Source organism: Fragaria vesca, linkage group LG1 (genome assembly GCF_000184155.1).
Source record: "Fragaria vesca subsp. vesca linkage group LG1, FraVesHawaii_1.0, whole genome shotgun sequence".
Taxonomy (NCBI): Eukaryota; Viridiplantae; Streptophyta; class Magnoliopsida; order Rosales; family Rosaceae; genus Fragaria; species Fragaria vesca.
Genome location: NC_020491.1, coordinates 428286 through 452845, shown reverse-complemented (window position 1 = coordinate 452845; position 24560 = coordinate 428286). Strand labels below are relative to the sequence as shown.

Below are 24560 nucleotides of genomic sequence, written 5' to 3'. Positions count from 1 at the left end.
ACCTACTCTCTCTCTCTCTCTCTCTCTCTCTCTCTCTCTCTCTCTCTCTCTCTCAGCTGCATTAAACAAAAACGGTCTGCAAATCACTTATATTATCCCTTGAATGTAAAGACATCTGTCATTTCTGGCGGTAAATTTTCAGGTCGCACTTGGTCTCATGAGATCACTGCTGTATGTGGCTAGGCCTGGCACTTGTAAGCTTGGCAAAGTGAACCTATCAGACATGTCTTTGTATCGTGACGCCACCCAGTATCCAGAAGGAACAAGACATAAAGGTATCCTTGTCCTCCAAATTGGCTCCCCCATGTACTGTGCAAATGGCAACTACATTCGAGAGAGGTATGTATATATATTCCTACATTCAGTTCAAATAGATACATATATATATTCGCAGTACTAGCATTGCATGGTTGGTTAATTTTCTTGCAGGATTCTGAGATGGATTCGTGATGAGCAAAACAGTACCAGAGATGTTATTGAGCACGTCTTGCTCGAGTTATCCGGTTCGATTCATTAGGCTAATTCTGTTTCTATATCTATTATCTATTTTCTTTTCTTATACTGATGAGTTTCATTTTCTTTTTTCAGGAGTCCTCACCATTGATCAACCTAGCCTTTCAACACTGGACGAGATACGTAAAACCCTAGCTGTAAAGGGCATTAAGGTTAGTGTTCTTCATCAGTACGTTCATCGATCAACTCGATTACAGATAAACCAGAACCCTAATAAATACATTATTTTGTTTCTGTTTTTCAGATGGGACTAATTAACCCGAGAGTGAAGGTGATGGAGAAGATGATATTATCAAATGTGTTAGACAAGATCGGGAAGGAGAATGTGTACTTGACCGTGGAGGATGCAGTCGAATCGTGCAGGTTCGCGCTTGACAGGTCGACTGAAGACAGTGGTTCATCACCTCATCTTTCTGATGATGTTTAACATCATTTTGGCTGGCTAGCTAGTGTCGTCCCTTTTGTTTTTCAGTGAAGTATGATTTGTGTTTAGTGGGAATAAAGCATTACAGTGGTAGCTAGCTAGGTTTTTACAGTTTGAATTTAAGTAAATTAAGTTCGTGTAATTTGGATTTTTAATTTCTAAATCAGATACTTTGCTTGTTTGTTCTCTTTGTTATAGCAATCAATCTTGGATTAAACTCTAGCACTCTCAGTCTTCCATGTAATCATCCAATCCAATCATATATATAGCTAGGTCCAGTAATATCACTTATATCAGTAATTGCCCTTCTTTTATATATATATATATATATATATATATATATATATATATATATATATATATATATATATAGTACTATATATCAGGGCCCTTTCAATGAGGGATCCCTATTTTTTTTCACTTTTAGGGATAGGTCCACACCATTAGATCTGTTTTTTAATGGGTTTAGATGGCTGAGATTAAAACAAAAAACTTAACACTTATGTCAAACCTACACCGTTCAAGATTATTAAAAATAAATCTCTCACTTGGATGACTTAACGATCACTAAATTTTCTGAAAATTTGTAGAAATGATCTACTCATATAGCCCAACAAATTGAACGGTGAAGATTTGATTTTGTGATCGAAAAGTTCGTCAAATGATCTATTTCTATAAATGAACAAAAAAAAGGGATCCCTCATTGGAGGGGCCCTGATATATATATATACACGGATTTTCTCAGCTGCGGACGTCCGCACCAATTTTTTTGTGCGGATTTCCATTTTTGCACCACTTTTCAATCGAATTTCCTCATTTCCACCGTCAAATATCTAGATAATATTGTGTAGATCATCTTTGTAAAATTTCAGCCAATTTAGTGATCGTTAAGGCCCTCAAACTCAAAAAACAAATAGACGGATTGAATTCTGTCCGGTTGTGTTCATATCAGAAAAACTCGAGTTTGAGGGCCTTAACGATCACCAAATTGGCTGAAATTTTACGGAGATAATTTACACAATATTATCTAGATACTAGACGGTGGAGATGAGGAAATTCGATCGGAAAGTGGTGCAAAAATGGAAATCCGCACTAAAACCGTTGGTGCGGACGTCCGCAACCGAGAAGGGCTATATATATATGTCCATTAAACCCGGGCAAAATCAATATTCACGAGCAGCTTACCATCACCTCTACTTGTCTCTCTTAGATGAAATGAAGTAATTATGGTCATCATTTGGGAATGAAAGTTTTTTCCTTTGGTTGAAAAGAAACTAATTAAACATCAAATGCTAGCTATACATTTTTGACATGTTTCACACGAAGCATACAACAATTTTCTGACGTCCAATATGGTCTTCCAATATCATGATCACAGTTATATCACATCTCATTGATTCTAACTTTCTAAGAGACAAAGAGAGTACATAGTTTACATTTCCATACAAACTCATTAGGAATACCTAATTCACATCACTCTACTACTATAGTTACACAAAGTTCCTATATCCCGTCTTATTTTCGTTGGATTGTAAAATGACTAGTTGTCTGACTTAAGTCGTACTCACTTAATTTTTATTTTACATAACGTTATCAAAACGAATAATTCTAAGAAAGTAACTTTATGCAGCATGAGAATTCTTGAAATTGCTGATCAACCAAAAGAGGATCATTCAATTTGGTTTAGGATCTTCACAAACAAGCTATTGGATTGGTTTGAGAAGCACAAATAACCTTCTAAGCTCTACAAAACGGAAAATTCTGCCATACAGATTTGTATGGCTTACAAACCAGCGGCAGCCTTTACAGGCAAAACCCAGCACCCCTACTACCCGTGCTCCCTTCCCACCCTCCCATGTTAGTTATGCATGGCATACGTGCGTACAACAACCAAACCCCTACAAATAACTTATGTTACTAAACCTAATCGTCGGTGTTAAGAAAAAGATCTCAATATCCTCTGCCAAAAGAGAGAGAGAGAAAAAAAATCGACCCACATTAAGCCCAATGCGATTTTGGTAAGAGCGTATCAAAGCCCATATTAGTGGCCCACTCTACCTTGTTGGCGATCTCGCTCGCTCTTCAGTTTCAGAGACTCACAGTCGCTACGAAAACTAATCGACTCTGCTTCTCCCATCTCTCTCTCTCTATCTCTCTCTCTCTCTTCTCTCTCTGATCCAGAGAGAGACCCTATCACTCTTTCAGCTTCGATCTCCGTCCCTTCTGTCTCCACCTCGCTCTGCATCAACTCCTCCGCTCCAAGCTGGTCGTCTCCACCACGCAAAACAATGGTAAACCTCTCTCGATTTCGAAATTCTGCTTTAGATCTGAAAATGCCTCGCATATTTTCACACACTCTCGAGTTTCAATCGATGCGTTTGAATTGCGCAAACGCGATTTCAAAACCGAGCCTAAATTGCTGTTGTTCTATCATTGACTGACTCTACCCACTTAGTTTTTTAGCTTTCACGATTTGATTCAATGGAGTTTCTAACTGATTATCTTTGGTGCAATGTGTGTGGTTGGTGCCGGAAACTTCGTAATCTTCGCAGCCTCTCAGGCTTGACATTAAGGTATAGCTTTTGCTTCAGCTCTGTTTGAGTTTTTGTGTTATCGATTTTCGATTTGAGCTTGCGATTTCGATTGTTTGCTTACATAATGTGCTGATTTTTTAGCGTAAGTTTGCGCAAAGATCCGAGAGAGTGAAGTCTTTGGATCTACATCCAACTGAACCATGGTAACGTTACGCTCTCGCATTGCTCTTAGATTGTGGCATTTTGATGTTTCTGGTGCATGCGAATGTAGTTTTGGAAATGCTTGCTAATACATTGTGGTAGTTATGTTTTCGGTGATCTGATTTGTTAATGTGTTTGTATGGTGTAGGATCCTTGCAAGTCTGTACTCAGGGACCGTGTATATCTTGAACTACCAGTCACAGGTTTGTGCCATTTATCCAATAGTCTAGTTGTAGTTTTGCTACGGCCTTAATGTGCTATCCCTTCTCTTACATTTTTGTTGGTAAGAATGTACATGGTCCTTGCTTGTGCTAGAGTTTAAATCATTTTTGTAAAAACAAAATTTGGAAATAGGTCACTCGGACGTACTTGTTATCGGTTCTTTATTAGGCTTTGGCATCTACGTAAAAGTGAAACTGGATTGTATATATGAAAATTATGCTATTGACTGTAAAATGTTCCGAGGATCAGAGTAGTCCTGACTGAAATGTAACTTTTGTATTACAGACTATGGCTAAGTCATTTGAAGTCTCTGAATTGCCAGGTACTACACACATTGGTTTTTCTATTAGCTTCAATGCTTATAAGATGAAAACTGATTGTTGTCCAAACTTTTTATTTGCAGTTCGGTCAGCAAAATTTGTAACACGAAAGCAATGGGTAGTTGCTGCAGCCGATGACATGTGTTTACGCGTATACAATTACAATACCATGGATAAGGTTAAAGTCTTCGAGGCGCACACTGACTACATTAGATGTGTGGCTGTCCATCCCACGCTTCCATATGTTTTATCATCTTCTGATGACATGCTCATCAAACTGTGGGACTGGGAAAAAGGGTGGATGTGTACTCAGATATTTGAAGGGCATTCTCACTATGTCATGCAAGTGACATTTAATCCCAAAGACACCAACACTTTTGCGAGTGCTTCCCTCGATCACACTGTAAAGGTGCAGTTTTTCTCCTTAATAACCTTTGTACGTTATGTTTTGGAAAATCATTTGTACGTAATATTAATTGCTTGTCACCTTCCTGTTACCAGATTTGGAATCTTGGCTCGCCTGACCCAAACTTTACATTGGACGCCCACCTGAAAGGAGTGAATTGCGTTGATTACTTCACTGGTGGTGATAAGCCGTACTTAATCACAGGATCTGATGATCATACTGCAAAGGTATACAATATCATCCGGACACTTCAGTTGTTGAATTTCATGTATATTCTATAATTCGAGTTTATGTAATTAGGTATGGGACTATCAAACCAAAAGTTGTGTTCAGACACTTGAAGGACACACTCATAATGTATCTGCAGTATGCTTCCACCCTGAACTTCCGATTATAATTACTGGTTCTGAGGATGGAACTGTTAGGATTTGGCATTCGACCACTTACAGGTAACTTTGAATTACAAATACAGACTGTGTTTAAGCTATTTCAAATAAAGGTCCTGTTTGTTCTGTCAACTCTTCAGTTTATTTTCCAAGGGTCGATTTGTTTTTTATTGAATTGTTAAGGACTTAGAAAGTGAAGTCTTACCTGGACTGAATTCACCTATAAACTTTGGTTAAAACTTTGAAGGTAGCAACCCTCATCCATCTTTTAAAGGGATATGAAATTGAATTGTAGGTCTTACATTCTTTTCATTTTTGTCTGTCTTTGTCACTGTTGTTCTGGACATATGGGCAAACCATGCAGCTGAGCCTATTGTATCATCTGTTTTGAACTCTTTTTAGCTCTCTAGTGAATGGTCATATAGCAGTAATGAGATTAACTTTGCTTTTTAAAGATAGACTATTGCTCTGTTCTTTAGATCTCTGCATAGTTTTCAGTTTTCTGTTGTCTATGAAGTAATGAAGTGATCATTACTTGTCTCACGGAAAAGTTTAAAAGAAAAAAATAAACTGAAATTGAAATTACTTTGCAGGCTTGAAAACACCTTGAATTATGGGCTGGAACGTGTTTGGGCTTTTGGGTATATGAAAGGATCACGTCGGTAAGCTCTTTATTTCTATTTTCAATTATCTATTTTTCTACATGTGCAATGCTTGAGGTAGATTGAGTAAAACCAAGACATCTTTATTATGATACCCTTGGCAAGTTGGAATTATGTTCACAGTTGTTATTGTTTTGATACAATGATATTATTCATGTCTTCTACGTATGCAGGATTGTTATTGGTTATGACGAAGGAACCATTTTGGTAAAAATTGGTAGAGAAGTGCCAGTTGCTAGCATGGATAGTAGTGGGAAAATAATCTGGGCCAAGCATAATGAAATCCAAACTGTGAATATCAAAAGTGTGGGAGCAGATTTTGAGGTTCAATCTCCCTGCCTCAAACTTCCATGTTTCTTTGCAATGGTCCTAGGATTATTTGTATCAGTTGAATTGAATATTATCCTATTGTTCTAAAATTCAGATTACAGATGGAGAAAGGTTACCATTGGCCGTGAAGGAGTTGGGAACCTGTGATCTTTATCCTCAAGTAAGTATCTATGTTTGAGGAATCTTTAATATAGTTGATAATGATGTCATTATAGTTGTGTCATGCCAGCCTGCCTAGCTCATTAGCCTTCTTCCGAAGTTTCTACTTCCTTTTCTGAGATATAAATCTTGTTAATAGTAAATAGAAATTTCCACTTTGCTATGATGGTACATGGGACACCAGCTCAGTAACTATGAACCATTACCCTGAATGTATTTCTATATCACCTCAATATCTTTCAACATGAGAGGGTTAGGTTAGAGTTGGGAACATGTGTAACAAGGAAATAATACTCTTATCCCCACTCCCTCATTGTCCTCTGGCTCATTTTGGCTTTAACGTATGTGGGTATAAGTGCAGTTGCATTGGCACCCTTAAATTAATTTAATTTTGATACTTTATTTCGATTGATCTTCTTGTGATTATTTCATGAGGCATAATTGCATGGTTCTCGACTCGCAAATATAAAGGCCAATTTTTGAATATATACTAAATCTTTATCAATTTAATCGGAAACTCCCAAAATAGGAAACTTTCATCTCCTTGTAACCACTGCATTTCAGATTTCAAGCAGAAAATGCGTATTAGATGCATTGTTGAGTTTTATATGGTATTTTATTTCAGAATTTGAAGCACAACCCCAATGGAAGGTTTGTTGTTGTTTGTGGAGATGGAGAGTACATAATATACACGGCTCTAGCATGGAGAAATAGATCCTTTGGCTCCGCATTGGAGTTTGTCTGGTCGTCAGACGGAGAATATGCTGTTAGGGAAACGACATCAAAGATCAAAATTTTCAGCAAAACATTCCAGGTATTGAAGCTTACAGAATAAATATATCCTTGACTCTATTAGACTATTTTTGCAAGTGATTGGTAAATGCCTCTTTCATGAAAACGATTCTTATTGTTTTGTCTCTCTTGGCTTGGCAACATGTGATGTCTAGAAGTAGTCTGGTTGAGTAAGGACTGCAAATTTACCACCGAATTAGAGAAGATATCATAAACTTTGAGCAATGGTATCTGAATGATGCAAATTTGGAACTCAGATGTGTGAATAGTTATCAGCAGGGCTGCACTTGCTGATGGCAGATTTAGCTCTTGCATAAAACAGATAATTACTTTTCAGTAATAAAAAGTTTGCTGAGTGGATAGGTTTGGAGTTAAACTGGTAGTTACCGTGCAGGAAAAGAAGAATATTCGACCAACATTTTCTGTTGAACACATTTATGGGGGGACACTATTGGCAATGTGTTCAAATGACTTTGTCTGCTTCTATGACTGGGTGGATTGCAGATTGATTAGACGAATTGATGTCAATGTGAAGGTATCCACTAACACCACTTGGAACAATATCACTGTCAAGCGTCTGATTCTGGCCATGCCGATAGTAATCTTATGTTTTCCTTTGGTTTATTTGATTGTTCTAGAATGTTTATTGGGCTGATAGCGGTGATCTGGTGGCCATTGCTAGTGATTCATCATTTTACATTCTGAAATATGATGTAAGAGCTCTTCCTTTTCAAGCTTTCATATCCTTTATTAAATGTTTCTCAGTTCTTTTCTACGCATGTTTGTAGAAATAGTTCACATAGCTGACTTATTTTGGTTATTGCAGAGGGATATAGTCTCTTCTTATTTTGAGAGTGGAAGGCCAGTTGATGAACTAGGTGTTGAAGATGCTTTTGAGCTCCTCTTTGAGATAAACGAGCGTGTCCGAACTGGATTATGGGTTGGCGACTGTTTTGTTTATAATAACTCCTCCTGGCGGCTCAACTACTGTGTTGGTGGAGAGGTATATGACCTTTCTAGCTTTTAGAATAAGTTCATAATAGCTATTGTACTTGAGAATTCTTGAAACAGTATATTCTAATAAAATTGATATACGACATGTGAAAATATTGTTACCACTCTTTTAACCCACCTGAGCTGAATATTTGAATCTCTTGTCCCCCTTCTGCTTTAGTTTTCAGAACATATTAGAAAATGTTTGCTTTATATTTATTCAAGATAAGGAAGGTATTTTGAGTTGGTGCAACTTTTTCAGGTGACCACAATGTTTCATTTGGACCGGCCCATGTACTTGTTGGGATATCTTGCCAATCAAAGTCGTCTTTTTCTTATTGATAAAGAGTTCAAGTGAGTTTTTTCTTGCAAGCTGCAGTTCTTAATGAATTGTGTCTTGGTTATTCTAAATCTTAATCTCTATTTTTTGTTGTTGTTGTTGTTTATGCAGTGTCATGGGATACTCCTTGCTTCTCAGCTTGATTGAGTACAAGACACTTGTTATGCGTGGAGATTTAGAGCGTGCCAAAGAGATTTTTCCTACAATTCCCCAAGAGCAACATAACAGGTAGGAAGATTTTGCAATCGCAAATTGTTGTGCATCAATCAATGTTAGATGTAGGTACTAATTATTGGTAGACTGGTACAAGCATGTTACATATGATTTTATTGGTTGGAGGGTTATGTTGTAAGTCTTGTTTTGCCTTCAGTGTGGCCCGATTTTTGGAATCTCGTGGGATGTTGGAGGATGCACTGGAAGTGGCTACAGATCCTGACTACAAATTTGATCTTGCTATACAGCTGGGTAATCTAGAGATTGCAAAGGTAAGAATCTTTTACTCTTATGGCTGAGTTGGTAGAAAGCTTTGCTCTGGAGCTTACTTCTACACTGGTGCTCAATTCATTTGTACACAAAACTTATGTTCAGTTGTATCTGCTTGTTTGAAGTTTTTTACGTTTTTCTTCTTTTGCTGATAGGAAATTGCTACTAAAGCACAGAGTGAATCCAAATGGAAGCAGCTGGGAGATTTAGCTCTGTCCTCTGGGAAGGTATATCTTTACATGTGTCTTCTGTCGAATTCTTATAAATAAACTTGAAGACCTCATTTGCACTCGCACCTAAAGAGTCATTCATCTATCCATCGTGATTGGGAATTCTCATTCCTACTGTGCTTTGTGTTTGATATTACTGTACACTCTTACTATCAGTTAAACCTTCCGTTATACATCAGTTATGCAATTATGCCTGCATTTTATATGGTACATCCAAATCTTTATCCATACCCTTGAATGGATTATGCAGTTAGAACTTGCTGAAGATTGCCTATTACATGGACTGGACTATTCTGGCTTGTTACTTCTGTATTCTTCTCTTGGAGATGCTCAAGGAATATCAAAACTTGCTTCACTTGCTAAAGAGCAAGGAAAGAATAATGTTGCATTCCTTTGTTTGTTCATGCTGGGTAAATTGGAAGAATGCATCCAGCTGTTGCTAGATAGGTAATCTTTTATTTAACAAAATGATGATCACTCAACTTTTCCATGTATTTTGATGCTTGTTTGTTGAAGTATTTACATCTCTCCTTACAGTGAGCGGATACCTGAAGCAGCATTGATGGCACGATCTTACCTACCCAGCAAGGTGTCAGAGATAGTTTCAATCTGGAGAAATGACCTGAACAAGGTCTAACTTCTAGTCCCTTTTTCAGTTTATGATACGAACCTTTATTTTGGAAAATGCATAGTCACCAAATGAAGCAATTCAATATATATTAACCATGTGCTTTTATTTGCCATATGACAGGTTAATAAAAGAGCTGCAGAATCTTTGGCAGATCCCAAAGAATATCCTAATTTGTTTGAGGACTGGGAGATTTCTCTTTCCCTTGAGTCTAACCGCACTGAAACCAGGTATCCACAATTCACTTTCCTGTTCAATGTTATGGTCATGAATAATGGGACATTAACACATTGTCTGAGTTTGTTGCGCTCCAGTAGATATCACCATAGTTACTGATAGGTGGTGCAGTATTTTCAGAACCTTACTGAAGTTATTGGTCGTTGATAAATCATTTTGTGCCCTATGCATGTAAATTGACTGGATTGCTTTGTCTATGTCTTTTGCAGTGGCAATTATCAACCAGCTGAACAGTACCCAGTCTATGCTTCTGAGAAGCCAGCTAGCAGCCTTGTTGAATTATTCAAAAGCATGCACATTGATGAAGAAGAAGCAGCCCCAGTTGAAAATGGAGATCTGGATCATGAGGTACAATCAGCCAACTGAGTTAACAGATTATTGAACTGAAAATTGGGAAAGCTGATACTCATTTGAGTTATGTACTTACAATTCTTTATGCAAATTAATACTCTAGGGACAACTAAAATAGCAAAGAAATAGAATTTGCACATCTGCAACTTTACTTAGCCTTTTGTTTCTCTTTTGTTTTCCTCTCTTTCCGGGAAGATTATTCAGGCAAAGTGCATGTTTTTCTTATGAAAGCAGTTTCACATTATGATTTTCTCAAATTCTAGATGCTGCACATAGTTTGTTTTATGAGTAGTTGAAGTAAACATGTTGAATATAAAAATTTTGTTTCAGCATTCTGCTGTTCGTTTTGCTTGATGTTTTTTTGTATGAAGGGGTACTTAAAGGTTTTACATCTATTTGTCAATGTTACAGGAGGTAGAGGAGAATGAAGAAGATCCAGGTGAAGAACATACCATTGAGGAGGATTCAGACTCCATGAATGGTGTTGTTCTTGTGAATGGCACCCATGAGGAAGAGTAGCCTACAAATGCTGAAGAAGTCCATCAACATATAATCAATCTTCATGTAAGATGAACTTAAATATTTTGTTTTAAGTTTTCATTAGTCTGTTTGCTCACTTACTCATGAATGGTTCATCTCGTCGCATGATGTGTTCATTGTATTCGGGTGAAGTCTCCATTTATAAAGTTGTCACTCATTATATATATTACATCTTCACTTGAAAGAACCTTGGAGTTGGATGAGACACTGTTCATATTTGGGTGTTTATTTTTAAGTACTTTCTGGTTCCTTAATCTGATCATTTTCATAAGTTAATAAATCATTTGGGAGTTGGGCATATGGTTTTTCTGAGATTCGTAGAGAAGTCATATAAGTCTAATCCTTCGATGATTTTAGGGGATTGTTGTTTCAAATCTTATATTCACCTTGAATCATGCGGGATCCATCTTATGTCATATTCTCTACATATCTAACTTAACTGGTTTCCTCCCATACGCCATTTTGCTTTGCTCATTGTTTACATGCATCTTGATCATTCTAGATATAGACTTCTTACGAAAGTTTCCCTTTCTCCTTTTTCTGCAGGATGTGACTTGTAAAACTTGCCAATGTACAACCTGGAAAGGTACTTGTAGTTTCCATTAGGATAGTTATATTCTTGTGCTACTTTACAACTTATATATTACACACCTTATATTAGGTTCACCAGAAAGAGACCCATCCAGGGGCCCCTATCTGCGGGTGGCCTTTGATTTTGTAGCTAAATGAAATCTCTATCTTGATTACATGTAACATATACAATGATGTGTTGTTGGGCATTAGAAAAGGGGGCAAAAAAAAAAAAAAAGTTTCTTTTTTGTTTCGGTGGAAATAAACGTTTGTTAATTACGATGTTAATCCCATTTGATATATAAATTTGTTCCTTTCTCTTTGTGCTTAGCTTGTTGATTCGTTTTTGGGTCTTCGTAAAGTTGGTTAATCATACTTAAACAATGTCCAAATCATAGCCAATCATTTGGTTTTGCTTCTAATCAGAGTTATATTAGCTGCAAAGAACAAATGTGGTCGGAAGTTTTAAGCTTATAATAGTAAGTATTGATGGGCTCGTACTTATATTTATTCTGAATAATTGTATTTGCTTTATATAAATTCATGTATGGCAGGCAATCAGGTAAGGGTGGGTTTTGAGCTGGCATTGTTCAACTTGGTCTATATATCAATATATGTGCGTCTGTATCGAATCTAACTTTGTCACGGTTAGGTTCCACAATGATATGGGATTAGACTCATGTAAGAGAATATATGTACTTTAGCATAATTGATCTTAACAACTGAGATTTTGTCGAACTGAAATAGACTTATGTTACTGGACCAAATAGCCGCTCGTTCTCAATTAGATATATAGTTGAACCAAAAGAGACTTGTGTTACTAAACCAAATAATGGCAGCTCGTTCTCTTATGCCGACATATGGTTGAAGAGGAAGAAATGGTTTCGAGTAGCTTTTTCACAAGTCTTACACGAGCAGGCTCGGACCTGAGGTGAGGTCGAAGAGGCGGTCGCCTCAGGCCCAAAAAACCTAGAGGCACCAAATATGGCAGCTGCCTTGAGCAAGAGGAACGACCCTCCATGGAAGCTAAAGCTTAAAGCTATGGTTGTTTGAGTTTTCCCGGGTTATGATTTTTGTGTAGTGATTGATATATACACATCCTTATGCCCCCAGTTATTCCCCATTACAAATGTGAAGCTTTTCGGTCAGATCGTCTGACCAAAACATACCGTCCGGTACAAAAAAGAAGTTTATATTGCTTTAGAATGTTTTTAGCTCTTTTATGGCTGATTGGCCTTTTTTTAATGAACATTAGATAACACCATTTTTAGAACTCGCATCAGATCTTGAAATCTCAAGTCCGAGAGAAAAGCAGGTGGCTCATAAAATCAGGTGGCTCATAAAATCAGAGAAAAACAGGTGGCTCATAAAATCAGATAGGTAAAAAACTGTGTGTGGTGGTTGGTTCCATCTTCCATTGCAGTGCAATTGATGCATGCAACATCTTGTGCTTTACAGATCCTTCATGGCAGTTCATGGAAAGCCAATTATGCTCTACTTTTAAGGTGAAAGGTTTTAGTGGTGGACATAGTTTTGAAGAACCAGTTCTATTCGCTTTATATTTTGTCCCTCCTACTAGGGCAAACAAGATCCATCACCTTCATCTTTCTCTGGAAGAATAACCGACTTTTTTTTCAAATTTTTTTGCCCCATTTTTAACTTTATGTAAAGTGAAGCAAAGAACCAGTTATAACAGATCCAGCTATGAATGAATGGTCTTCTATTTGATGGGACAGTCCCATAGAGAAGAGGAACTTGTAGGGGACCTGTCCTTTACACCAAGGGAAGGCAGGTAAATTATTTTCGTTGTAATCTGCAAAGGGTACCAAGTTCCTTGTTGATAAGAATCATAAGACGAGAGACCACCATATGGCACTGCTACAGGGACAGTTGTTGTAGTATTCGCCTTATTTAGGGACCATTGCCCTTCTTGATTTTCATTTTCATCTTCTCGTCTCGTTTCTCCTCCTTCCCATGGATTCCTTACTAGAAGTTGTTACATGCTAGCTAACATTTGGTGTCGAGTAAATGGTTTCTTAATTTAGGGTTTGACATATGTTTGTTCTTGAAGTCATTAGTTTGTTCTATATATTCAAATAAATACTCATCCAACCAATTGTTCTCTTGTGGTTTGACAATTTTACGAGTATAAACATCTATAAAACAAGGTTACATTTGTTCGTTGTATGAGTTTGATTCAACGTATTTTGTTTCACGCTATTTCGATTTAGAATTTATGATCTAGGTACTGACAATCAAAAGTCTGATTTAAATATTTCATGATCGAACACTTGCGAAATTTCTACACATGTAGGTGACAACTCGATCATTCTTATCGAAATGGTAAGACAATAGAAACTCTATGACTACTTTGACCTCCGAAGTAAATGATATTCATCTGGTTTAAACCTAAAACGAGGAAACCTCTTGATACAATCCACTAACCATAAATCACTCGACGGTTGCACATTTCATGTCTTCAACTTCAACCTCAATCCAAGTAACCCGTACCAAGCCAAAATTTGAGTTTCTTGACTTTTGCTGCACAGAAATGATCAAAACCAATATGGGGAAGAGGAAGAGGAAGACTTGATGGGAAATTGGTTGGACAAAACAAACACGAGAGAAAAAGGGTATAAAATCATGTGGAATTACCATTTACCGTAAACGTTATGGACCCAAAGAAGAAGAAAACACGGCACAGATGTAGGGTCGAATATGAATGCAGGCTCTACCCAGACAAACCCAGATTTCACCATAAAAACAAAACAAAATACTAAAATGGCTGCCGACGATTTTAGGCTTCATAATTAAACTCATAATAAAATGATTGAGAGCTACCAACAAAAACAATTCCTGGGCTTCAATTCCGTTCTCGAATTGTGTCCGTAATTTGCGCAGCCTTAATTTTATCGTCTACACATTATTTATTTTCTTTTGCTGCTTTCTCATTTTAGTCACACTACTAAAATGGCCAGAGGTGAAGTTCTTTGGTGTGTTTCTAATGAAGATGAACAATGTAGCAGATTAGGTTGCAAGTTTGGATCATCTATCAAGGAATGAAAAAAGTATGACATTTTCTCTTTTTCTTAACTTTCATTCGAGATTGGTATAGCGGAAATGTTTCGGACGTAACTCTTTTGTGTTTCTCTCTCTCTCTCTCTATTGCGACCGAATTGGTAACAATCATAGCGGAGAAGTTCTGGTCACAACTCTTTTGTGTGTTCTCAATCTTTTTCTTGTTATAAAAATTGATCCATGATGTCTTTTATGAGCGGTGTTACATTTTTTTTTACAAATTTTACTCTATAATAATGAATGAGTTAACTTTTTAGTTTACATATGAAGTTTGGTCATTTTGTGCAGATCATGTGTGTTATGGCTTATGAGTTTATGACTTGTCACCCCCTACAATGATACAATACTGTAAAAACAACTGAAGTTAGATTTAATTCCTTACATTCTACATTTCTAATTTACAAAATCATACAAGTTCTTCCAACAAGATAAATGTTAAATAGACGAAAAGATAGTTCGTCATGATAATTTGAAAAGAAAAACATGTACATAGTGTTACAGAAGCAAATAAGCAAATATATGGCTTTCAGTATTTTAATTCCGATGGCCATTCGATGTGCTCAAAGTAGAGACGACGACCTAAACCAGAGCAGCAACCAAAAAAGAAAAACGAATTAGACGAACATAGTCAAAGGAAATATATAAATGATATGTTTGTTTGAACATATATATACTTGACGTCAGTAAAGACAGCTTCTACAACAAACTTTGCATCAATTTTCCACACATTACATCGATCACACACAAGCTGCTTAAAGTCCAGCAGAAACGTTAACCATATGAACCCAGAAAATAAAACAAATCAAATTCGACGGTTCCAATTTACATGCAGCATCTTGGCTTTGTTATTTAGCCAAACTTAGCAGATATAATCTAATTAATCTCTATAATCTGACTAATTCACATACTGCATTGTCAATTTGCCATCGACAAAAGGGAATTGTTCAAGGTCAGTTTGCAAGGAGATTGAGGCTGCAGATTAGATACTGTGCAAGTGTGTGTGAGTTTATATATGACACAATATTAATACTAATTACTTGTATATTAGTATATAGTTTCTGAGTTTAATCTAGATTAGCTTGCACGTTATGAATGCCGTGTCAAGATTTATGCTGCAGGACAAAAGAAAAACAAGTAGATTTTTGCAGTCGAAACAAAACTGATTTTGTTTGCAAACATCATGGACAATACAAATATGTGGCGAACACATTAGCATCCAAGCCTAAGATGCATTGCATTACAGGTAATGTGTAGCTGTAGAAATAAGACATTCGTTTAAGTTTTGATACAAGTAGAACTGATGATACATATAACAAATTGGAAACGTCTACCGTCATTTTCTTGTGTGATCGTTAATCCATCGATTAGAAAAATATCCGTAAATAGAAAACAAAAAAACAAAAAAAGAAATGAAAATGACATGCATGAGATATATATAAGAGCTTGGGAGAAATTGACAAGTGTGATGGGCAGCTGGACTTGCCGGCTGGCAAGTATTTGTCCTAATCGATTGGCTGAAGTATCTGACGTGGAATATATTGGTCCCACACGGTTTTGTAATACACATTGATCAATTCATGACGTGTACATATTATTCGAACTTAGCTCATATCATTTTCAAGTGCTAGCTATAGCTAATAGAGTAATAGCCTAATACACCAACTCCTATCCTATTCGAATTCCCATGTTTATCATCATTCCTCGTGATCGAAATGGACGATGGATGTGTGTATTTATAGCAATTTAGGGTTAGGGTTAGGGAAAGACTCAAGAAAAACCGATCGGCATAATCAGACTACTCAGGGTTAAATCGTTAAAGTTAGTATTTTAAAAAAAATGATCAAAAACCCTAATGGTAAAAATGACCCAAGGTAAGCCATCAGGTGCTTATATAGAAAGCCTGAATAACATGCTAGCTTATATTCGAGCAAGAGTACTACTGTATATGCTTTGGCCATAAGCAAGAGTATAACATGCAATTGTTCATTCAAAGTCTATAATTTTCGATACAGCTCGATATATTACGTAATGATATTGGCATATTGCTCTGAAATTCAAGTGATGAATTGTTTGCTTATAATGTTGACCATTGATTTGGAGTGCTAGGTGACGGCTTGATTGGTTGACAATGCTAATCATTTCACTAGAAAGAGATGATTAATACCAATTAGATACATCTATAATTGTGATTAGAGAAGCCAAACAGAACTTGTTGATGCTTCATTTCATAGAAAAATAGGAAGAAAAACCAAAGCAACGTTTCGCAACAGTGTATCGAGGTTGACAATGCCAACAGAAACATTAACAATGAAGCTGCTCAACAAACATCGATCATGATCATATGCATTTCCAAACCCAGAAAAATCAAAGTCCACAGTTTGAATGGTTCTTTCTCGTTTATTTTAGGGTTTCAGACTTTCAGCACAAGTAATATATTACCCAGTAAGAATTGAACTGAGTAAAACCACAGTATCATATCACATCATATGAGTTGGATCGGTGGCTCTGCTTTTAAACATGAAATCATTAATCATAAGTCCAAGTTAATAATATTTTCATAATGATATGCACAAGATTTTCAGACAACAACTGGAGCCCGACTTATTTTTCATCGTATCACATCACACAACTCATGTCCTCACCCTTATTTGCAGCCGCGCTCTCCACTTACTCGATCGATCAAAAATCAAAACTCAATACTCCACACATCAAAATTCGAACAACGATATTTTTCCTCCGTCCGAACATCAATATTCGAACAACGATATTTCTCTTCACAATGTTAGATACGAGTTCTCGTTCTTTCTATAATGTTTCGGAACATGAATAACGAAAATTATGAAGCCTACATTACAGAGCAAAAAGGCCACTGGAGACGGCGGTGGAGGAGTGAAAGCGCGTTATTTAAAACGGTGGCCGTGGTGGTTAGGCGCGCTCGTGACCTTTTTCCCGTTTCCAAATTCAAAAGGTGTTAAGGGGTAGAACAGTCTTTTCGTTATCATCCCAAACGGTGGGTGTTGGACGCGTTACGACGACGCGGTGCAATACACGAACGTGGGGCCCGCTTCCATCTCAACGCCGACGATCCAGCCGAGCACGACGTGACGCGTGGGGCCCTCTCGGGGCTTTTGCATGGGGCGGGGTGTGACCGTGTCCGAGCCTTGACCCGGCTGGCCACCCGGGGACCCACCTCCGGAAAGGCCACGCGGCGAGCATCACCCGGTTTGAGGCTTTTCTACAGTTATGGTGATCGAATGGTGCATCAGCGTCAACCGTGATGAGGTTGCGGCCCAGGATTACCGTGCATAACGGCCCACCTTCTTCAACGCTACCGTTACGGCTATTTATGAAAACGTAACGGATGCCCCGATTCATTTTAGTTTAGTTTCATCAATTCATGAATAAATAAAAGTTACTTTTACCATTTTACTTACATCACCTACTTTGATGATGTTGATTAGTGGGTAAACTAAAGTTAAATAAAAGGTACTTGATGCCAAGGAATACTGACAATATATACTGAGATAATGATGCACTTGAGCTACAAACATGGAAATCCTACGAGACAATGACACCTAACCTATTCATGTATTTAAATGAAGTGAATATTGGGTTATTTGGAACAATGCAACACTTATTGTGGGGTAAATTGCTAGAAGATACAAAAGTATAGTCAAATGTAATCAAATAATATGTCTATGTTAAAAAGTATAATTCAAGTATGTATTTACATGTTTTATATCAGAATGAGAGCGTATTTTGTTCTACTGCTCAAAACAAGAGATAAGAGAAGCATAAAACTTTCTTACCAGTTACTACCCCAAATAATAATTAGATACTGTAAGAAGAGGATGAAGACAAAACCTTCATAAATAATACGTTGGTTGATAAAAAAAACTACCTAACGAAAATGAAAATGAGAAAGACCCAACGAGTCTTCATTGTAAACCGGTACAATTTTCGGATATTTGACTTGTTTTTAATCTTTGCATGAGTGCGCCCACAAGTAACGAAAAGTTACCGTTTTGTATTGCTTAGTCGACTATACTCGTTATAGTGTAATTACACTAATTGACTTAGGTTTAGACTTTTGGAGCATAGAGCGGCGTTTGAGATCTTTTACCCAAAGAAGCCGGGGACGCTCCAGAACACTGTCTGCTCCCGTGAGACTTCATAAAAGAAAACGCACCGAGGTCGTTTCCGTAATTTCTGCCAACTTTACTGGTAGTTCATTTACTCCCAGACTTGTCCGATTTGACAAAAACAAACCCACTCCCCCACATCCACATTCATAAAGTCGGACTCTCACAATTCAAACCCACCAATCGCTCCTCCAATTCTCAATTTCTCGCGAGAAATTGCTATATTCTCACACTCACTAGCTTACCAACTCCACTCTTAACAGCTTCAATAAACCATAAAAATAAATCATAATAATTGCTAAATATTACCAAATGATCATACTTAAAAATCAGAGACTTCTCAACGAGTGAACCGACAACGATAATTTTATACTGTTAGGGTTCTGAATTATTCTCTTAGCGTAACATTTTAGGTATTCGGTTATCTCTGTATGACTGTATCGAACTTATTATAGAACATTTGTAGTTATTAGAGATGTTATATTTTTGTTAGGAGAAAAAAAAAATCTAAAATGGGGATTGTGGATATGGGTTTCATTCCAAAACTCTGTAATGTGAATGGGATTGTGAGAAATAGAATAAAAAGGGAAGAGACAGTAGATTGAGGAGAGGAAAAAAAATTAAAAGAAGGTGAGAGAATCTGGTGGGCTTTGAGCTGTGATTTAGCTGTCTATTTTTATGTGTGTATAATCAACTCTCTCACCCCTTCTAACCTCCTCTCATCACTAGTGCATACTACAAACACACATCTCCAAAATCCCTAGAAAACAGTCCCCACTACTCTCTCCTCCTCCCCAAACCCATTACCCATTCCACATTCCCATTCCCCCAAACCCCAAATCTCTCTCTCTCTCTCNCNCNCTCTCCTCTCTCTCTCTCTCTCTCTCTCTCTCTAACCCAACTACTCTCTCTCTCTCTCTCTCTCTCTCTCTCTCTCTCTCTCTCTTCCTCCTTCTTCCTCCTCAGATCTCAAGGTGAAATTCAATCCCCATTTCTGCAAATACCCATTTGCAATCTCAGCTCAAAACAAGTAACATTAAAAGGTTTTTTAATTTTCTTTGTGTAGGGTTTTATAGACCAAGAGAAGCAAAAAGAAGTGGGCATTTGGGAAGTCAGATGTCTGATGTGAGATGAAGAAGAAGACCACTCTCTTTGATCTTTCTCTTCTACTTCTCACTACTGCTTTCTTCTTTGCTTCCACACTCTCTTCCAGCCACATTACCACCCATGGAAGTCTCACCGACGCCGAAGCTCACTACATCAAGCAGCGCCAGCTGCTCTACTACCGCGACGAGTTCGGCGACCGCGGTGAGGTCGTGAAAGTCGACCCTTCTCTGGTTTTCGAGAACCCGAGACTCCGGAATGCTTACATAGCATTACAAGCTTGGAAGAAGGCTATTCTCTCTGACCCTTTCAATCTCACTGGTGACTGGGTCGGATCTGATGTGTGCAGCTACACCGGGGTGTTCTGTGCTCCGGCTCTCGACAACAGCTCGATCCGAACCGTCGCCGGCATTGACCTCAACCACGGCGATATTGCTGGGTACTTGCCGGAGGAGCTTGGGCTGCTTACAGATCTTGCATTGTTCCACATCAACTCCAACAGGTTCTGCGGGACTGTGCCGCATAAATTCCGGAACCTGAAGCTGCTTTACGAGCTTGACATCAGTAACAACCGCTTCGCCGGCAAGTTCCCGCATGTTGTGCTTCATCTCCCGGAGCTCAAGTTCTTGGATCTGAGGTTCAATGAGTTCGAGGGGACTGTGCCGAAGGAGCTGTTTGACAAGGACTTGGATGCTATTTTCATCAACCACAATCGGTTCAGGTTCAATCTCCCTGAGAATTTCGGGAACTCACCGGTTTCCGTTATTGTTCTCGCCAACAACAAGTTCCATGGCTGCGTTCCGGCGAGCTTGGGCAACATGTCGAACTTGGATGAGATAATTATGATGAATAATGGGTTCAGGTCGTGCTTGCCGGAGGAGATAGGGATGCTGAAGAACTTGACGGTGTTCGACGTGAGCTACAATCAGTTCTTGGGGCCGCTGCCGGACACAATTGGAGGGATGGTGAGTCTTGAGCAGCTCAATGTGGCTCATAACTTGCTGTCTGGGTCGATTCCGCCGGCTATTTGCTCACTGCCGAGTTTGGAGAACTTCACTTACTCTTATAACTTCTTCACTGGCGAGCCTCCGGTGTGTCTGGCCTTGCCGGGTTTCGATGACAAGAGGAATTGCTTGCCGAATAGGCCGTTACAGAGGTCCGCGGCGCAATGTAAGTCGTTTTTGTCTAAGCCTGTCAGTTGCCAGTCGTTTGGCTGTAAGGGTTCCACTCCTTCACCTACACCCCCAATTCCTGTTCCTTCGCCTCCAATTGTGACTCCTTCACCTCCTGTTGTGACTCCCTCGCCACCTCCTCCGCCGCCACCATCACCCTCACCTCCTCCACCGGTTTACTCACCTCCACCTCCTCCACCATCGCCACCGCCACCAGTTTTCTCACCGCCACCATCACCTCCACCACCACCTCCCCCAGTTTACTCACCACCACCTCCACCGCCCTCGCCACCTCCCCCAGTGTACTCACCACCTCCACCGCCAGTTTACTCCCCACCACCACCACCGCCTCCATCTCCGCCTCCACCATCACCTCCACCGCCAGTTTACTTGCCTCCACCTCCACCATCACCTCCCCCACCAGTCTCCCCTCCCTATTGTGTCCACTCCCCACCACCGCCGCCACCAAATTCACCTCCACCGCCTTCTCCATTGAGTTCTCCACCTCCACCAGTTCCTTACATGTACTACTCACCCCCGCCCCCTGCGCATTCACCACCACCGCCTCCTCCACATTCACCACCGCCACCAATTTATCCTTATTCATCACCGCCACCTCCACCCCCTGTCCACTCCCCACCTCCCCCTTCCCCACCTCCTTGTATAGAACCGCCTCCACCACCGCCTCCTTGCATTGAATTACCACCTCCACCACCGCCACCATGTCCTGAGTCCTCGCCTCCACCACCTCCTCCATACCATCACAAACCACCACCATCTCCATCACCACCACCATCACCAGTGTATGAGTCGCCTCCCCCACCTCCAGTCCACCATTCACCACCACCACCGGTTGTTCAATACAGTTCTCCACCACCACCGAATTCACCCCCTCCATATATTTATGCAAGCCCGCCGCCTCCCACTCCTGTATATGAGGGCCCATTGCCACCAATCTTTGGAGTTTCATACGCGTCTCCTCCGCCGCCACCCTTCTATTAATTCTTTTGAGAATTTTCCTCCTCTAACCTTTCCTGGAGCACCAACAAACTCAGAGTCATTGGCATTTTTTCTCTTTTGGGCAATTCTCATCGCTCAGTGGGAAAAACACTTGAAAAAAAAGACATTGTAATTGAGATTGTATGCAATATCCTGGAGTCATCATCAACGGCGACAACAAATGTCTCAAGAAAAGAACAAAAAGAAGAGGGTGAAAGCATAGACATGAATATCACTATAGATTGAGAGAGGTAAGGGGGAAATTCTCTCCCATATTTATTTGAATTGTTATGGATATTTTGAGGTTGTGAAATAAAAATGGCAGAGAAAGAGTAGGTTGCAGAGAATGTTGTATGTATAGGGATGAATGGATTCAGGCTACAAACACAGCAGCACCGCCTTCTGCTAGCTGCTTCCGCTGCTGATTTGTAGTTTTAGGGTTTTATTGTTATTGTCTCATTTATAATCATACTTTTGTTTCTTCACATTTCCAAATTCTATAGTATAATCATGAACACTTTACTTGTATTAAGTTTCACAGTTTCAGAGTTCACATCATTCCATTTCCTACTTCATGTTATAAGTTTGTCCATCATTTGTTCAATCCTCTTGTTCTTCGCCCAGTTTCCATTTGCTTGTTAGATTCGCCAGAAATAGTTTGAGTTTCAGGAACCTTGGATGGGTGTCTTGTTTCAATCAATTTCTGTGTCATTGAAAGTTCGTGGATTGGAATTGTTGGATTGATTAGGAATCCATGTGCAATGCAGCTATGGAGTTTGAGAAAACGACTTGGAGAGTCACAGACACAGCTATGCTAGATTGTGTTCATCCGATGTTGATTTTGTCTATCAAGACACAGCTAAGCTCAATTTCGTTTATCATATTGTTGATGTTGTCTAGGTGATAGATAGATAAGTCATTAGGTTGATTGGGTCCCTAATTTTCGATCGAGACTCCAGGCCCCAATTGGCAATCGACATTGCTGGGTAGGACCTGAAATTCTGAACTGAGTGAATGGAAGTTGCTGGTGGCTGGTGCTACCTTCAATTTCTGATCTGAGCCTCTTTGAATTAGATTAGTATTGTTTGGGATTAGTATCATCATCATCATGATTCATGTGCATCCCCCTCTAATATATCAAATGTATGGATTTGAAGTTTCGAATTCAAACCTCTTTGCTTCACTCTCACACTTCCCCTATTGGAATTTGAAACCCCCCATAACCCTCATGAAAAGCTTCATCATGGAGGGCGTTTGTTGTTGACTCTTGTCACATTCCACCTCCATTTTGCTTTACTAAATTGCAGATCGAACCCTTTTCCGGGTTTAGATTCTTCGAAGATATGAATTGTTCTTCAGAGTTCTTGTTCTTTCATCGCTAGAATCATTGACATGGAGCAATTACTTTCCGAAAGGTCCCTCTTGTCTCTCTGCCTCTCTTGGTGGGTCGTAGAGTCACAGGGTCTGGGTGAAGCCATATAATTTTCACGCCTCCCAAACATCACTGAGCTTTTCTGCATCATCGTCCACCATATTCAAATCTTCGTACTTTTTACTGTGGGCAGATTCACCATTACGCCAGTGCTGCATTTCCACCATCCGTTCCTTTCAACTGGATCACATGTTATTGGTACATGATTGAGATGATGACCCTGTTTTCCATCTTTGTTGTGCTGCTCTGATCTCTTCCACAACCTACTGGCTTTCATTGCTGCCCTAAAACTTTAAGACCATGCATACCCAAATCAAGTGAAGCTCATTACTCTTATAAAGTACCCACCCACCTCTATTGAAGGGCACTCAAATTCAGCTACTCGAACTGCCTTCCATGCACATTCTGCCATTGTTGGTGAAAATGACTGCCAACACTAGACAATCGTCAAGTCCTTTTCTCTACATTTTTGGGTAAGCTGCTAGAGCAAACGCACAATCTTCTTTGTAGATTTCTCCTATATCTATTCATGCGTCGGTTTCTAATTTCGAAATTTAGGTCCAAATTATTTCCAACCGAATCACCCTAATCTCCGCAAGCAACCAAAATACAATCTCCCGAAGAGCCAAACCTCAACAACTAATGTTGCGTCTCCATTCATCCACATCTTGGACTTAATATAGTTGCCTCTAAACTGTACTGACTTGCGTGTATGTTTTCTTTCTTTTTTGGTTTTTTTTTTTTCTAGTGTGGTAAACCATAATTTTATCACGTTATAATGTGATAAAATTAGAGATCTGAAATCCACACTCTCCGAATTGTAATCTACACTCCTATTTTCTATTTTTAGTCATTATTTTCATAAGAAGACAAAAATTAAATCACTAAAGACAAAATTTAAGTTACCAGTACCACAAATAAAAAATAAGAATGGATTACAATTTAAGAAATATGAATTTCACTTCTCTAAAATTATAATTTATCACATTATACTTTCTCACCAAAATATAATGTGATAAACCATAATTTTCTCTGATGAAAGTGTCATTTTCTATTGTAGAAAACAAGAGAAACCCATCAAGTAAGGGATAGTGAAGGGTTTTAAATAGAAATGGGGCCTGAGAAGATAAACTCCCACATGGGATGTTAGCGCTTTTCCACATCAACAATTGGCAATGGTACCAATTTTAATGTAACTAGTTGGTTGACTTGTTTTCATTACCTGTAATAGGACATTACTCCCATTTAATATGGACAGCCTGTGATTAGGTCAACATTTAAATGACCATCTCATCTAATTTTTATGCTCATT

At 38.8% G+C, this 24560-nt stretch overlaps 4 protein-coding genes across 4 annotated transcripts in view; 3 read left to right on the top strand and 1 right to left on the bottom strand.

The window, feature by feature from the left end:
* The window catches only part of LOC101307052 (probable sulfate transporter 3.5-like), a 3477-nt gene extending 2537 nt beyond the window's left edge, over positions 1 to 940 (top strand). Inside the window, exons 9-12 of the mRNA XM_004288644.1 lie at positions 143 to 339; positions 430 to 503; positions 589 to 665; positions 758 to 940. Coding sequence (XP_004288692.1) covers positions 143 to 339; positions 430 to 503; positions 589 to 665; positions 758 to 940 — 531 coding nt within the window. The remainder of the gene's footprint in view (positions 1 to 142; positions 340 to 429; positions 504 to 588; positions 666 to 757) is intronic.
* Positions 941 to 3065: 2125 nt separating this feature from the next.
* Positions 3066 to 11642, top strand: LOC101299696 (coatomer subunit beta'-1-like). Its single transcript, XM_004287038.1, has 25 exons — positions 3066 to 3228; positions 3490 to 3510; positions 3613 to 3674; positions 3821 to 3875; positions 4180 to 4216; positions 4298 to 4623; positions 4716 to 4847; positions 4921 to 5069; positions 5600 to 5668; positions 5842 to 5992; positions 6093 to 6158; positions 6783 to 6971; positions 7344 to 7484; positions 7588 to 7662; positions 7776 to 7952; positions 8205 to 8296; positions 8394 to 8510; positions 8653 to 8767; positions 8921 to 8992; positions 9246 to 9442; positions 9533 to 9626; positions 9747 to 9853; positions 10070 to 10208; positions 10623 to 10775; positions 11298 to 11642. The coding sequence occupies exons 1-24, from the start codon at positions 3226 to 3228 to the stop codon at positions 10728 to 10730; spliced, it is 2694 nt and encodes an 897-aa protein (XP_004287086.1). The 5' UTR covers positions 3066 to 3225; the 3' UTR covers positions 10731 to 10775; positions 11298 to 11642.
* A 7795-nt stretch (positions 11643 to 19437) lies between these two features.
* LOC101299114 (leucine-rich repeat extensin-like protein 4-like) lies at positions 19438 to 22343 on the top strand. The gene is made up of 2 exons (XM_004287036.1): positions 19438 to 19515; positions 19608 to 22343. Exon 2 carries the CDS (start codon positions 19672 to 19674, stop codon positions 21817 to 21819), a length of 2148 nt encoding a protein of 715 aa, XP_004287084.1. The 5' UTR covers positions 19438 to 19515; positions 19608 to 19671; the 3' UTR covers positions 21820 to 22343.
* On the bottom strand, positions 20427 to 23096 carry LOC101299406. Its single transcript, XM_004287037.1, has 2 exons — positions 21503 to 23096; positions 20427 to 21382 (listed from the first exon to the last, which is right to left on the bottom strand). The coding sequence occupies exons 1-2, from the start codon at positions 21785 to 21787 to the stop codon at positions 20882 to 20884; spliced, it is 786 nt and encodes a 261-aa protein (XP_004287085.1). The 5' UTR covers positions 21788 to 23096; the 3' UTR covers positions 20427 to 20881.
* Between the last annotated feature and the right edge of the window lie 1464 nt (positions 23097 to 24560).